At 41.8% G+C, this 17,694-nt stretch overlaps 1 protein-coding gene across 1 annotated transcript in view; it reads right to left on the reverse strand.

The window, feature by feature from the left end:
* LOC134539444 (tubulin beta chain-like) overlaps positions 1-17,178 on the reverse strand; it is a 49,905-nt gene extending 32,727 nt beyond the window's left edge. The window contains exon 1 of the mRNA XM_063381488.1: positions 16,994-17,178. Within this exon, the coding sequence (XP_063237558.1) occupies positions 16,994-17,050 (57 nt within the window). The 5' untranslated portion in view covers positions 17,051-17,178. The remainder of the gene's footprint in view (positions 1-16,993) is intronic.
* Positions 17,179-17,694: the final 516 nt, after the last annotated feature.

The raw sequence follows: 17,694 nt of genomic DNA on the forward strand, positions 1-17,694 counted from the left end.
CGGTCAGTAATAATTAAAGGGACATAAGAATTTTCACTGAACGCAGCCCAGATTCTGAAATTTATGTGAAACATCTCCGGTGTCCGTACACGGCATTTGGTAGGAGCAATATCTCGGATGGAACGGGAAACATGTAACCACGGTGCTGCCATCTGTGACGGATGGCGCGAACCAAATGTTTACAAAGCCAAAAGGGAAAATTTATATAATATTAACTGTTTAGTGAATTTTAACGGGATATAAAATTTTCCTTATCGAAACTTTAGTTCCAAAGCAGGTGTTAAGCTTTCTTTTTTTGACGTGATAACGTCTTATAAATCGATGAACGCCGGATGCACGCACGAAAAAAAAAGCACGACTCATTGTCACGTTCCGCCTGAACCGAGCGTGCCAAGAACCGGCCAAACCACCGTGTGCGAGAAAATCTTCTATAACATCAAAACAGGTTTAAGGTATGCAATTTTTCCATCAATGTTTTCTTTATGACTGTATTATCACGTAAAAATTCTCGTACGTAAACCCGACTTTACAGATCACACCCCCCCCCCCCCTTTTTATTTTTTTAATCCGGGGCTGCGCAGTGGCGGATCCAGGATTTTGGTTTGGGAGGGGCTTGACCCAGCTGAGGCTAGGCTTTATCAAGGCAATACTAAAAAACAATAGTGGACCCAGATGCTTTTGGAGGGGGCTTGAGCCACTTAGCCCCCCCCCCCCCCCTGGATCCGCTACTGGGGGGCTGGTGAGTTTCCGAACACGCTGTATAGTCGGCGGGCGGGCGGGCGGGCGGGCGGGCGCGTGCGTGCGTGCGTGCGTGCGTGCGTGCGTGCGTGCGTGCGTGCGTGCGTGCGTGTAGGGCCGGACGGGAGTAGATACCGGCGGCCACGCCCCGCCCCGCCGCGGACAGGGCGTCGGGGCGTCGGGGCGTCGGCGATGCACGGGGCCGTCTGGTGCGTCACGGGGGCGGGGGAGATCAGTCACCCGGGCGTCGCGGCGTCGCTTGCGGTCGGACCTTTCCCTAGCGGCGCCTGCTCCCCCTTCCCCCCCTCCTCCTCCTTGCTTCCTTCCACCGCACCTATTGACCCAACCTAAATATAATAAATATAAAAATTGGTTGTCTGTAAAGTCGGTTTACGGACGATAGTTTAACGTGACAACGTCGTAACAAAAACATTGATGAAATGATTGCATACTTTTATGAATAAAATTGAATCATTTTTTATTGAATTATCGCTATTTCGTATGGATACAAAGGAGTGAAATGAAATCTACACTTCTATTGATAAATTTACTTTTATTTGCACTCATTAATTCAAAAAATGTTTATTACTTTAACGGAACAGATTTTAACTATAACTTTTATACATGTTTGCTATTTAACTTCTTCCAATCTGTGTTATTCTGTTAAGGATAGGACGATGATAGGAAAAGTAGGAAACGAATTTGAGTGTTTCAAGTTTAATGTGCCTCGAAAAAGTCAAATCGATGGTTGTTCCAATCGAGTGGAAGAGAGATAGATGCGGAGCAAGCGTACAATGACCGTAACGGGACACCGCGTAACGGGACAATGTGCGTAACGGGACACTGTGCGTAACGGGACAATGAGTCATCCTTTTCGTGCGTGCAGCCGGCGTTCATCGATGTATTAGACGTTGTCACGTCAATATGTGAGCAAGTCTTTCAATACTCGCAACATTGGTGAAGAAACACTTGACACAGACAGACATGGCTGCGCTGGCTGGTGACTTTTCGGGGAAGTCAAAACCCTCCACCTTCATTCGACACGACGCGACGTATTGGAAGGGTTTGGCAGTTGTGACAAGACCGTTTAGAGGAGACAACGCGCTGAAAAGCACCAGCGAGCGTGGCACCATCAACCCTTTTTTTTTTCACAATTAAATTTCATTTAGTCTCCAGCTCCGCAGCCCACGCTGCCCTCCACATTGAGATCTGTCAGTTTCCACACGGCCCTCCTGTCAAAACATGTCCGTTACTCGATGGGATGGGTGGAAGCCCTTCCGACATTCCTCGCAGAAGACTGGGCTACACTGTCCTGTTCTAACGGCGAGGTGTCTCGGTGGTAGGACTTCCACGGGCTTGCGTGCGCAGTCGTTGCTCGAATGACACGAGTCCCCGTAGTCCTGGTCTCATCACTTCAGTTACCCTCCTCTTAATTAATTTGACATCTTTGTGGGTGGTGAAATCAAGGTAATACGACTTACATTTAACCATATTCAAATATAAACAACCGTTACGTTATTTGAAATAAAGCAATTTAACACAAAAATTCTTATGACGATGATATGGGAAAAAGAAAACGAGCAAACTTAAGCCCTAATTAAACGTTAAACGTTCAACATTGAAAAACAAAACAAAAACTTTTTTTTTCCGTGATAAAGCGTACACCGACTGAATGTGCGTCAATCTAAGGGGAAACGAAAAACCAATAGGAAAGCGACATGACGCTTTTATACCAGTCGCTCTAGCAGTTATCACGCAGCAGACGAGACGTCAAACAGCAGTAAAATAAAATACATCCAGCCCACCCACTTGTCAACTCTGTTGAAAGAGGGGCGGAGTGTTTTTTTTAACGCTGGTTCATTGCGCTGGTTTATGTCCGCTGTCCCGCGCGGCAGCTGGGCGCCTACTTGACCTCGCTCGCTTGACCTCGTGCGTTGTGGCGGGAGTCTCGATACGACCCGGGTAGCTATGCGGGCGCTCGCCCCTAGCAGCCTTCGCCCGATAACGGCCACGGTTCGTCCATACAGCCAGAGAAAATGTGTGGTGCCCATTGGCGTAGCTGTGTTCATAAAGTTGGGGGGGACAAATAATGATTTTGATGTGTAAACCCATTCCCCTCTTACTAAGGGGATCCTCCACCGGAAATTTTTGATTTTAAACTGCAAAATAGCGCTTTTTAAGCAGTTTTTGTATCTAACCATTGGATACATCGATGTTAAAATTATTATTGTTTCCTTAAGATAAAATTTGAGTGAAGAAATTACAAAAAAAGTTGGGCAGAATAATATTATAAAATAAAAATATCACGGTCTAGAAAGTTGGGGGGGGAGGAACGTCCCCTCCACCCAAAAAGTTCAGGGGGACACGTCCCCCCGTCCCTACGCCCCTGGTGGTGCCCCAGAGCTTCGTGGTCCGTGGCATCACAACGTATCTTTTAAAACTGCGACCACCACATGGGAGATTAAGGAAGTTATAAAAGTGAAATAAACTGAAATATGTTAATATGAATATCGTGTGCGAAATAATTTTATTTGCAAAAAAGGAAATTATGTTTCTATACATTAAAAAATATCACTGAAAATTTATTTAATTACGTAACGAGTATTATTGAGGATTAAATTTTCGCGCGTTAAATTTTTTTTTTTAAATAAATTGCACAAATGAAAAGTTTGAGATAGCTCAAACCAAAAATAAACTTTTGATAGTGTGAAATGATTTAAAACAAATATTTCAAGATATCTGTCCAAATTTATTTGATGGAGAAAATTAGACGCCATTTTCCGTCCAATACTAGTTATACTCCACCAACTCTATTTTAAAATATATAGTTGGAGACAAATATTTCTCGTCGTATTTGAGGTGTAACCATAAAATCACATGGTGGATAAATTAATATATAAGTGAAAATACAAGTCCCTTTGGTCTTTCAAAATTTCGTGGTATTTCTCAGAAGCTCTGTACACTTTTCGTTTCTATCCGGCCCCGCTGGCACACCCCTCGCTCGTTACCTTCGCCACACGGACGTCAGACAAAACGACCTTCAGAGAACCGTCTGTATAAATTATTTAGCATCGAGGTCGATAGAAGGAATACGGGTGAGGAGGTCGCGTGGGACAGCTACGGAATGCACTGGCAAGGGCCAAGTGGAGTGCCCCGGGGAAAAAAAAACTCAAAACTTCCCAACTCAGAAAAATTACCTGTGCGACCCACCCTAACCGGAAAACGAACCCGAATCGCCTCGGTGGGCACACGTACGGTGTGCAGAGCTTCAGCGATTTGAAAACTTGAAGATATCCTGGTATGTAAGTGAAGAAAATCATTCAAGAATGCGCTTCAGCCGATTTTTTAACTGTATTGTTTGAGGAATATAAGAGGTTAAAACGCGTGTTTTCAGAGTAGTTTTTAGACGTGAAACGCACGGTACAGATCCTTTAAACACAGAGGCCTTGCATTTTACTTATGTGAATTTCTCCGTCAAAATATTATTACTACTCAAATTTCTCATTGCTGGCACGAGAATTGGCGGGGCCCAGGACTATTTTAAGTTTGAGGAGCTCATATTTTAGAGAGGGGCCTTACCATCCCACCACAGAAAAGGAGAAAGATTTGAAAAAAAAAAAAGAAACATTTTTAAGAACGTAATTGAGTCAAAACATGATAAATTCTAACGAGGGTTTGCTCAATTATTTGTAAGGTTAGGTTATAAATTGAAATAAAAAACATAAAAACAAGTAACGATCAGTGTAGCGTTACTAACATAACGTAACGTTACATAACGACAAACAGAAGGGCAGGCATAGCATAGGGCTCTGGTAGTCACGAGGGTCGACTTTCCCTGTGCACGACGAGAAGACTGCGCGCCAGCTCAGAGCAGTCACCGCGCTAGAAACACCAGCTAGCGTCACACCATCGTCCCGCCTCGCCTACACAGATACACCCTTGGCAAGGAGGGCCTCCAAGAGGAATCCGTCAGGGTTTTTAAGGCTATGTCTCTCATCATATACTTAGATTTTCATTTTTTTAGTAATTACTTTCAGAGGGCTATAAACTCGATACCTCTCTTCAGTGGCGTAGCCAGGATTTGTGTATGGGGGTGTTAAGAAGCATGCCCCCCCCCCCCCCTTCCCGTATTACAGCGGGTGGCCCAGGGGTCCTCCCCCGGGAAAATTTGGATTTTAAGGTGTAAAATAGTGCTATTTTAGCAGTTTTCGGTACTTAAATTTAAATATTGTAATGGTAAAATTTTTATTAATTTTAATATGAAATTTGTTTGAGTGATGAATAAGAAATTAATTAATGATTTGGAGCTAAGTGTGTGTGTGTGTGTGGGGGGGGGGGGGTTGAACCCCTAGCCCCCCCCCCCCCCCCCCCTGGCTTCGCCCCTGCCTCTCTTGCATTTGTTATTCCGCCACGAATATTTTTCAACAGATTTTCACTTCGTGTGATATTACGGGTGTAAAAGGTCGCGCAAGTGATGATAATTGCAAAGACCTTTAAGTCTTTTTTAACGGATTATAATACATTTGGTGAATATATTTGTTGCACAACAAATTCAAGGAGATACATAGTTAAAAATTTTAGAAATAAAATAAAATACGACAAATCTAAAGAAAAAAAATAGCGGACGAGATGGAGCCTTAAGAGGCCGTGTCACAAATTTGCGCTCCTATCTATATCAATGTTATTTTAAAAGGCAGTTTTTCTCAAAGTCTATAAGAGTTAGGGGCCGGAAATTTTGCCTACTGAAAGTATACAATACATTTAACATAACAGCTTTTTTCAAATTTAGTTATCATATCATATATTATTTCTGTGATGAAAATAATATTATCAATATTTTGATTTGTCCAGATAAAGTGAAATTTTGCTTATATTTATAATTATTTAGCAAAAACTGAAAAGGCCATTGAAATGTATTGCACATTACCTTCCGATCAGTGTCTTCATGATCATGATGGGTTTTAAAACCTGGGTGTAATCAAGTCTTTAACAATTACATGACAACATTTATACTAAATAATTTGGAGATAGGCCTTTTCTATCCTCAGCCCCTGAGCTTTTACTATCTGGTCTGGCGACCGACCTGACACTCTTCAACCACCCCAGGGGTCTCCGATTGCACATCCCATAAAAAAAAAGCGGTTCGTTCATTTGTTTTTGTTTTCGAGCGAAGGTTTACTTCTCCACAAGTGCCACAGACTTCACACATTTATGCCAAGGGAATATTCCGCTGATGTGACGCCATACGGATGTATTATTCGCGACCATACAACTTTTTTGTTTGTCATCGGGAAGAAATGTTCATTTTGAATTGAGCATTTTTAAATGTCAGTGTAGAATATGCTTATCTGCCCATTTTGTTTCTTTCCATAATAATGAGTAAAGTTAACATTGTCATAGACATTTTATTATATTTGTATGCCGTCCAAGTAAAAATGTCACACTATATCGCACGTAATTATATATTTTACTAATTTGTTAGTTGTTAGGGGTTTAAAATATGGTACTACATACATACTTATATTATCTTGTTGTCTTCTTGGCAACTTTACTGGAAGAATGGCATTTGGTATGTATGTTAACTCACAATTAAAATAATTCAGAAGTACTCAATTAACAGTGAACAACCTAGGCCCTATACTAATTTCATTAAGTTCATGGAAATATAATTGAAATTACTAATAATGAACTGTATGTGTTTCACGTAGAGATATTGTACGAACTGTATGTGGTACAGACCAACATTTGCTAAGACTCTGTAAATAATTAATTTCAGTTAATGTGTAGAGAATATTAAAAGTTAGAAATAATGATATATATAAAACAATGCAAAGTTATCAGCATAAAAATAGAAGTTATTTTTACGTAGCGCCTACTGGAATGAGTATTTTGTGTTGAATTATGTGGCATGATTAATATTCTCTTATTGTATGTGTGTTTTGTTAAAATCTTATAAAACATAACTTACTGTTGAAGGATTTATTTTTTTGTGATGATCTTACTTAAACAAGTTTTAATTATATTACACATGTCTATTTTAAAAGCATTTTAATGTATACTTATAGAATTGTAATAAGCTTTATACGGACTCTCAAAAACCATGTGAGCATCTATAATTATCTACATCATCATTATGGCCGTTTCACAAGATCAAATATTTATTGAATTCAATCAGTTGCATTCATTGTACATGATTTTCGATATATACATTGAATTCAATACAAATTGAAGATGTTACTCAACTAAGCTTATTCTTACTAACTTATAAGTATTTTGTTTGTTCAGTACATAAAAGTAAAAGATTCTTTATTATTTAAATAATGAGCATCCATAAGCAATAATGTTTTCTAAATATTTACATAAACATAATAAAATATATATTTTCAATACTTTATATCTACGATCACATCAACGGCAGTATTATGTAATCAATGAGGTAATGAAATATCTTTAAAGGCTATTTTCTCCTCTGTAAAGTATATTTTTTGTAATGCAGCCTTCTTAATGTTAGTCTTGTGAGTTATTTCGTCTTCTAATATGCTACAGCAATATATAAAATTAAGTTTTGTTTGTGTTTTAGTCTTGTGTAATGTTAAAGTGTAATGTAATTAATTCAATAATTTTTTTTGTAAATTCGTATTCATAAAAATACATATCGTAATAAGATAAATAGTAATATTTGTAAATTTAAATTCTTTGAAACAAACTCGATAAGAGGTTCTCCTACCTCTGTTAAACTGTATGATGGTGCATTGTAAAAAATTAGGTAGTCTGACTTAAGTGAGATTGTATTTAGATTGTGCGTAATGCTTATGCAATATCTAAGCATATGAATTTATGTTATTATCCTTTTAAAACGTTACATAATGAATTTCGTATAGATACTTTTTAATGTCAACTAACATTATTGTTCACGGAATATTACATCCAGATAAAGAATAATTACCACATGTTTGAAGATTAATTGTATTCCGATACGTTTAAAGTATTAAAATTTTTAGATACGACTGATACTACAGTTGTAAATGTGAGGTTTCTTGATTCTGAATCCCTGCATCCGCAATTTCCTTGTGAGCCGCCGGTCAGATTGTCATCCTCTCAGATTGTCGAGGAACCAGATACATTTTTCGTAGCTTTATCACGCGCTGCGGCTACAGTTACTTCGGTTGAATAAGCCACTAAATCTCACTGTTAAAAGAGAGAACTTCTAGAGCAGAATATTGGAAATAAACATTTACTGACACGGCCTCTTAAGACTATCCACCGTTTAACAAGGCCTTTGTAACATAATGGATTGATTATCTTGCTAAAATAAATGTAACCATACAGTAAAGCCTCTATATGGAGGAATGATTTATTAACAGCAAGGCTCACAAATTTGGAATGAAGACCTCAAGATACCACTTTTTCCCTACAAAACAATTTTGTTTCGAACACAAATGCGCAATTAAATAAACTTCGTAGTATTTAAATGAGTGTTAAATAACAGTGTTTCAGTTGTGTAAACTTCAAACCATACTTTTTTTTTATCTTTCCAAGTGGTAATAAAATTCAATAACAGATGGAATAAATAGTCTTGCAATGCATAATTATTGAGGTTATCTACCAATACTTGTAATATAAAATGAATGACATTCATGTTAAAATTTATTTGTGTTGTTTAAAAGTCTTGATACATTTTACGCCGGTTCTGCGGGTACTTCCACGGGCAGACCCTGATGGCGTTACCTGTAACGGGAAAGTTGGCAGCAGTTAGCAGTGGCGCTGCAGGCGAGAAAACAAGACAAACGCGTCAATCGCGAATGCGCTTAATACAAAACTTGTTTAGGGTTACTATTAATTGTGACTGAACCAACCAGTGGCGTGCCCAGGATTTTGCTCTGGGGTGCAGGCAGAAGGCTAGGGCCTTTCCGGGGAGGCCTGGGGGGTATGGAATACCCCCCAGCTAGGCGGTGGGTCCGTTTACAGTAGTTTAGTTACGCTAAAAATGTAAAGTGAACTAACTTTAATTAAACATTTATGCTTGTATCATTTAATTTATTTTAATATCATACAAAATATTTATTTTTTTCATTTTATGAATTTAATATTAAAATATTTTTATCCCTGGGGGGGGGGGGGGTCCGGTCCCGCTCGCCCCCCCCCCCCCCCCCCCCCCCCCCTAGGCACGCCCCTGGAACCAACACTACCAACGCTTACGGGTGATACTATCAAAATTTAGAACTGGGACATTCTTCTCTAACGGACATTCTTCCATCTCCGTCCATTACTTCCTCTTGCGTTTCGGGATCTTTATTTGCATGTTGCGTGTTCTTTTATCTTGTTCCTTGACGTAACAGTCTAGTTGCTGTGTTCCTTCCTCGCAGGCTAGACGGCTGACTGGAAGCGGCCCCCTCCGGACACGGGTGCCGGCGTTATCAGGCGAGGCGCTCAGCGGCTCGATAACGAGGTTCAACAAACCTTTGGCACGTCGTCGCCCCGCCGCGACCGGCGCACCGCCTGGCGGCGGCCGACAGACATTATGAATAGTGGTGGAAGCCAGGGGCGGGGCTACTGACTGTATACCCCAGGGGCGTGTGCACAGTTCTGGGAGACCGGGGCCCTACCTATTACTGTTTACTTTTATTTATTTATCGTCTTTATTGGTGGCGAAGTTAAGGCGGAACGCCTTTTCTTACACTTAACCACTTTTCTGCAATTACACCAAATAGTGGAATATTAAAAATTAAGCATGATACAAGCAGATGTTGACTAAATATTAAAAGAACAAATTAATATTTTAACATAATGTTCAAATATTAACTATTAATAAAGATCCAAACATAACTAATTTAAAGTAATTAAAAATTTAGCATAGACATACATAAAAAGGAAAGTTGATCAAACATACAGCAAAAAGTATCAAAAAATAATAGGTGCTACTACATTAAAACCAGTCACTCTCACATTCACACACAGATTCAAGCAATAGGGTAGAGGCGAAGTGGTCATGGTAAGCAGTTGTTACCAAAATGTGTCTGGCCAACAAATCAGAAGGTCTTCGGTTTTTTTTTTTTTAAATAAATCATTTGCAAAATAGTTCAGTTTTGTGACTTTCTGAGCGTCTTCCTTAAGTTTTCAGAACATTGTAATTCAATGACGGAAGGTGGAGACGCCCAAGTCTGAAATGTTAAGAAGTTGAAAGTTGACCATAGGCTTGCGTTGGGTTTTTTTGCGTCTTACGAACTTCATAAAACACGCATATTTTAAAAATTAGCTATCAAACTTTTTTTTAAAATTTTTTTAGTGTTTCGTTTCTTGCGTGGTTTATAAAGCCCGGCCTAAGACCGGAAGCCCTAATGACTGCTCACCTCTTATCAGCCCAGCCGGTGAGTCAAGTCTAGATGCCTGCTGTGAGATTAGTCATTGTTTCTCGCAAGTTCAAACAGGCACATGTGTTGAAAAAGGGAGGGGGGAGGGCGTGGACTAAGCCGTTTATCACCTCCTCGGAAAACCGCTGTGCGGTGACGAGTCCCCACGAAGACACACGATCAGTTCCGAAGACGCGTCGAGGCTTTAAAACGATTACCGGGAATAACTACACATCATGGGCGCGTGCCCTGATTCACTACCGAGAACATACCACCGCAGGAGAATGACACAAAACGCTAGCATCACAGGCACAGCCGAAACTGCTTCAAACGGGTATTCGAAACCCCTCGCTTTCCGAAACTCGCCAATTTATTTTCCTCTGACTATCCAGTTTGCGTTAGGCGTGATGAGGAAGAGCGACGCACGCTAGTGTTTCTATAGCGGTATCGCCTCTAAGCGCAGTCTTTCCCGTCGTGAATATGGCAACAATGACGTTCGAGTGGTAAACGTAAATATTTATATGACGGGGTAATTCCAATCATCTCTACAGGAATTTCAAGCCCGAAAAAATTCATAATAAAAAACACGTTTATAGCAGTTTCCACACTTCTAAATTACTTCAAGAACTCATACGGAAACTGGAACGATTCATCCGCCCTCGGCATATTCTCAGATACTTGTCGTGAAGACTCCACTTTGATATCTTTAGCCGTTTGCAAATGGTCTCGGCAAGCAAGTATCGCAGTGAGTAACGAAGACTATCACGAACTCGCAAAGATAGCAAGCAAGGCGATGACAGAATCATTCACACGTACTTCTGGTAAACTAAACGCCTCTGCGTTTGCAGAAGCGGAATGTTCGTTTCTTCTGGCTGCGATTTAAATACATACTTCAAAAAACCTTGAAGTGGTTTAAGCTCTAAACGTACGAATATAACGCTCGCCGGGTGGAGTCCCGCAAGGAAACTTGGCAGTAGTTCTCTGTAAACTGAACAAAATCAAATGCTGTGCCAACATCAGTTTCCGACAGTGTTATTCAAATAATAATGGAATAATTGGCTGGCCTGCTACGGTTTAGTTTTAAAAAAATTGGTTGTCTGTAAAGTCGGTTTACAGACAATAGTTTAACGTGACAAATCAAAACATTGATGAAATGATTGCACACTTATGAATAAAATTGAATCATTTTTATTTTAATAATAAAAGAATAAATACTTGAAATTATACTAGTAATCAGAATTTGCAACTGAGAATCCGCGTAGCGTACGACTACTTCTGTAGGCCCAATTGTTTGTCAAGTGTGATAAGTGTCAGCTATGTTCCAACCTTTGGTCGGCATCCTCCACCAGTCCTCCCATATGTGCACACTATAAGGGGCCCGCCTCGTCAGGGGTGTGTGTTTTAGTGAGGCGGGATAGTAAGTGCGACGCTCGCTGGTATTTCTAGCGCCGTATAGCCTCTAAGCGCAGTCTTGTCACAGGACAACTGTGAAATTTGAGCGGCGACCATAACGTTATATGGCCGAGAAGCATCGACAAAATTGTATATTTTCTTTATTAAAAACTAAAATAACCTAAATCTGTACAAATACTTTTTTTTTTCCTGTATCGATCGTTTCGTGCCTTTCGCAATAACACACTCGCTAACACTGCTACGAAGTGTGAATACGGTTTAGGGTACGTTAAGTATTATGAGGCTCGACCCCCATTGCCTCAATGATCAGGAGTTTCCATCAGCTGACGTGACATAAAGGTCGTGTGTTCTATTACCGACGAGGTTTTTTTTTTATGTTCTCCCCTTTTCAACTGTTAAGAAATTCTCCACCCGGGGTCGCAGGGCTGGGTGTTGAAACACTTCACCTCAACACTGCGGTTTCACCTCTCCCCAGTTCTCCCCAGCTACACCATGGTAGTCTTCCCGTCACGGCGACTGGGCTACGCGACATGGACGCATCCAGAGGACAAGGAAGGGGGAATGTCGAGGGGAATAAAATTAAAACTACGTACGAGCAATTCTTGTTAGTTAGGAAACAATTGTAATTCATCCACGCAAACTATTGTTCAATTTAAATAATAAAGGTTGGCCGTTTTGATACTTATTGTATGTGGCGCCCACTTCTCCCCCATTAAAATAGTTGGAATTCCGGATAATATCCCCCCTTCCTTCTGTCACACACAATTGACCCCCCCCCTTTTTTTTTCTCTCCTTCCATCGCATTCTGGGAAATGCTTTCCCCTTCTGTCGATAACGGGAACATGCCTCCTTTCTCTTCCTTCTGTCAATAACGGGAAAATGCATCTCTTTTTTTCTGTCACATGCCGGAAAATGCCACTTCCTTCAATTGCATACCGGTAAAAAAAATGCCGCCCCCCCCCTTTTTCTTTTGTTTCGAGTTGGATACGCCCTTGCCCCGGGTGACATCACACCTCATCGAACGCGTGATATCAAAGGAGTGGCCGCAATTGGGCCTACACGCGCACAAACGTGTGGTGTAGCCGAGCAGGAACTCTGTCGTTAAACACTTCGCAGAGCAAAGACTCATCAAGCTCGAGAGAAGATCCTGAAGAACAAGAGGGGGAGGGGGGGGGTTCTGTGGCGGGGGGTAAAATTACACGTCGCGAAAGCGCAACCAATTAACTGCAGCGTGCAAGCCTTGATGGTTTCATTCATCTCTCACGAGACGGAGTCAAGTGGAGAGCCAGGTCGTTGAACCTTCTTCCCGCGCGCGAAGAAAGCGTCACCCTGGGTACAGTCTGTACAAGGCCAGTGCATCGAGGATAAATATGACAAAGGAGGGGGGCGGGAGGGGTCCTTTACTCTTACATTTCCCTGTGGTTTCCCCATTTTCCCTGTCCCACCTTAAGTTTTTCTCCGTGTCCTCGGCCTATCTGGTAAGATAAAATACACAATTTATTTTTCCTGCACCATATAGGCCACAGTTTGCACTGTTGCCATTTATACCATACCAACATAACCAATTAATAGTCTACTACCAGTCTAGTTTTTTTTTAATTTTAAAACACGCATTGCTGATTGACATCATGCGAAAGATTTTAGTAGATATATGACTGTGCCTAAAATTAATACATCCTTGTGTTGTATATGTTAAATTTAAATAATGTTAGCATTAAATAAAATATGGATAGTTAATGGAACATAAAATTTACGATTTTTTAATATATTGTCACGAGTATACTGGAGGCAGGGCCGCGGGCCTGCCGCGCGCCTGGGTGGATTAGCGACGGAGACTCGCTACAACACCCCCCCCCCCCCCCAATCCTCCCCGGTTGAGTGCCTCGGGAGGGTTCGGCTGATTCCCAGAGCCACGCCTGCGTGAAGGGGCGTAACTAGAACGCCACTGTTCTGGAAGCTTCGACCCTCGTGACGCCCATCTTCAAAAGGGGTGAAGAGACCATTCCAACTGCGGCTGAGGGGTGCCAGCCCCCGAGGGCGAGTGGCCCCTCGGCGAGCTAGAAGCAGCGACGAGCGACGGGCGGAGGTATATCTCCTCTTGAGCTGGCGCGCGGTTTTTATCGTCGTGCATAGGGAAAACAGATCTGAGCAGTAGAGATAACCATTTATGGCGTAGACTGGTGTAATAAAGGGCCTCGGGTGCTTTCATCCGCTCTGGACGTGGTCATCAAAGCTATTCACAAACTGACACTTTAAAGCAGTTCACAAATTAAAAAAAAAAAATAAGTGAGTTCCACCCAGCCTTAGTTTTCAAATCTTAGATTTTTCCTCAGGCAATGCACACCGTTTGTGAGCGCAGGTAGGCGGAGTCCTCAAAATGCTATCCGCACATTACCAAGAGATCTTGAGCGGTTCGCAAACAGCCGTCACGGCGCTGCAGGCTGCTACAGGCTGCAGGCTACTACAGGCTGCAGGCGGCTGCAGGCTACTACAGGCTGCAGGCGGCTGCAGGCTACAATTTAGGATGGGGAAGATTACATATCGCCTGTTCTATGTCAAACACACTTTTTGTCATCAACATCAGGAAAAAGAAAGACCCCTTTAACTTTACTAGACTCCCTCATAAATGTGGCTTCACAAGTACAGGCTGCAGGCTACAGGCTGCAGGCTGCAGGCTGATGCAGGCTGCAGAGCAGGCGTCGTGCCCGACAGAGCGGAAAGCGCCCCGCCGTGCCACAGATGCGCGACGGCGCGCAACAGCAAACTTCTTGCGGCGGGGCGTGATCCAGGGCCGCCGAGTGAATGGGAACGAGACCGTTACGGGACCGGGGTGAAAAAAAAAAATAAACAGATCAGCGCAAACGAAAAAAAAATTACTGCTCGGGCGACTGCAGCTGCAGCCCTGGACGAAATGAACAAGTTAATAAGCGCATAGCTTACATGATTGCCAAACTAATCCAATTACACAAGATAAATATTCTCCAAAAATTTTTAAGTTCTCAACAGTTGGCAGAACGTAAAAAGAAAAAAAATTATGACAAGCGACGGGCTATTGTAATTTAGGCTTCAAGCAGCATGGTCTAACAACACGGTCTGACAGATACCACTGATCGAATGTGGCAGGGTCTCTATAGCTACGGTAGTTAAGATTGAATTACGTAAAGTTAAACCTGACATAATATGATATCGCGTTGACCTCGCTAACTTATGTTTTTTTTTTCTGGTCCGGACCTTTAAGGCCCGTTCTACAATGACACGGAAACTTGAGACTTGAGACGGATTACTTCAACGGATACGTATCTCACGGAACAGAGTTTCTACAACAGCACGCAGACGGAGACGGACCCTTACGGATTAGCTCCGAAATGCTGAGATCTTCCGTTTACGTTGCTCCGTGCGACCAACAGAAGCCGAGTACTTGACCGTGTTTATGTCCTCAAAACGTTAAATTGGTTTCAAGTACAAGAATATGAAGCTTTCTATTATACGTTGTCATTTATTATTTATGTAAATTCTCCCGTGCTATGATTTATATATATATATATATATATAATTAGTTAAACATTTCGTAACCTTGAAATTAAATTCATTGGTTTGCCATCCGTGCATTTCGGAAGCAGCATATGCGATAGTGAAATGTTTCGAGAGATCCGTCTCCGTTTCCGTTGCCATTTTGGAACGGGCTAGTTAGTTAACGTCGCACGCCGATTGGCGGACCTGCTAAAGCCGGATTTATGATAGTCCATCCGCCATAATTCCGTCAGTCAGATCCATGAAGATAAGTCTAGTGATTTACAGCAGACTTCATTCTTCCTCGAAACCAATTTCATTTATCAGAGCAAGCCAGGGGCGGCTACGGGATTATTTTATAAAGTAAATATTACGACACAACTCTTATGTTTAAAAAGTTTCAACTCTGCAGGCGAATGTATAGTTTCAATTCATTGGCAACTGTCCTTTTCCAAATAAACCTAACGTTTAATATGAAGTGTGTATTTTCATAAAAAGTTTAATTTCTAATTTTTAATTTTGAGAATGTTGGGTAAGCCCGGGCATACCTACTGGAGCCGCCAGAAAGCAACCAACAACCACGCGTGTTTTTTTCCCCTAGCTGCTTTCACAGCTAATTGTTTGAAAATTGTGTCGCGTTACCATTCGTATACTGTATGAAAGCATATTCTCGGGGAAATTTTTTGGAGTCATAATTGAATTTTTTCAACGCGAATTTTTAACAGCCAGTGTTATCACACTTAAAACAGTTTGAACGAACAAACGACTCCACAGTTGACTGACGCAACAATCCAGCTCAGACTTCGTGTAGACTTAACATTTTGTAAAGGGGCATTAAGGGGCCCGCCTCGTCAAGGGTGTATGTGTGTTGGTGAGGCGGGATGATAAGCGCGACGCTAGATGGTATTTATTGCGCGGTATCGCCTCTAAGCGCAAGACTGAACTGACGCGCAGTCTTCACGTCGTCACAGGATAACTGTGAAATTTGAGCTGTGACCGTAACATTATATGGCCGAGAAATGAAGATAAAGGTGTAATGCAAGTCCCTTTAAGTGCTTTCAATTATCTGTACTATTTGTTTTACGCCTAAATATTACTCCGAAAACACGCCCGTTAGCCATTTTCACTTCTTAAAATACAGTTTAAAAACTTAATCAGAAATCAAAAGTACTTTTCGGCCCTCAGAGAACTCTTAAATGCTTTTCGTAAGCAGACCCCATTTGAATATCTTGAGTAGTTCCGGAGTCGCCCCTGCAAATAAATTACATCCATCCGTCGAATGTTTGACAGACGGACAAGACGGACAGGCGACGGACTATCGTAATTCCCATTTAACTCTTTCAAACACTATTTGTCAGTTCCCGAGACGTAAATAATTATAATTTTTTTTAAATGTAAATATTTTTTTTCTGTGTGTGGTAATAATCTTACGCTATAATTTTAATATTAATGCAGCTAATTTTTCCGTATCGTGTATTCCATGATCCTGCGTACATTGATCCTTCGGTACAGGATGCTTGATGTTTTAATTTAGTACGTCGAAAGATCCTGGACAGGACAAAAACTCGAATATTTTACGATCATAATTCATCGTTTCTTTACAAGTTTTCGATACGTATTAAAATTAAAACAGCAAAAACACCTACTACAGGATCAATATGTAGGATCATGCCATCACGATCAGTAGCGAATCCAGAGGGGGGGCTAAGGGGCTCAAGCCCCCTCCAAAAGCATATTGTTTTAGTGTTTGCCTTGATAAAGCCTAGCCTCAGCTGGGTCAAGCCCCTTCCCAAACCAAAATCCTAGATCCGCCTCTGATCACGATCAAGGTACAGATGTGTAGTACGGAACGTTTACCCTAGAAGGTAGGTACGTACACCTTAACATTCAAGGTTTGATAAAACTACAGGTCTCATCGAGATATATATTGTCCACGTCAGTGGACGAATAGACAAAGCCTCGGAAAGCCACACACACAGTACCTTCGCTCCGATCTGGTTGCCGCATTGGCCGGCCTGGACGTGCACGATCTCCCTCATGTTGCCTGCTCGAAGGGCGTATCTTCAATGGCTCTGCCGGTGTGCGAGGCCGGAGAGAGAATGGAGCTGCTACTGGTTTTCTCCGTGGCGCGAGCGGCTGTCTGCTCCCTTCCCCTCCGCCGCCTGACAACCCCCACCCCACCTCTCCTGCTTCCCCTACCGCGAAGCACGGAAGACAAGAGTCGCGGCTCAATGCTACAACTGACGCTCTTGTTTTCTTTGGAAATCAGCGAACTGTGCGGTATTTTATCGGAAACCTAACCACCTGCAGGGGCGAAGCCAGGGAGGAGGGGGGGTTAGGGGTTCAAACCACCCCCCTCCCCCCCTAGCACCAAATCTTTAAATAATTTCTTATTCATCACTCAAACAAATTTCATATTAAAACTAATAAAATTTTTACCATTACAATATTTAAATTTAAGTACCGAAAACTGCTAAAATAGCACTATTTTACAACCTAAAATCCAAATTTTCCCGGGGGAGGACCCCCGGACCCCTCGCTTCAATACGGGGGAGCCATGCTTCTTAACACCCCCCATACACAAATCCTGGCTACGCCACTGACCACCTGAAACTAGTTAACGTTTCGAATGAAACGTTCGTTTGCTGGGAATATTTACCATAGATGTTCCAGACCAAAACAC

Source organism: Bacillus rossius, chromosome 15, assembly GCF_032445375.1.
Source record: "Bacillus rossius redtenbacheri isolate Brsri chromosome 15, Brsri_v3, whole genome shotgun sequence".
NCBI lineage: Eukaryota > Metazoa > Arthropoda > Insecta > Phasmatodea > Bacillidae > Bacillus > Bacillus rossius.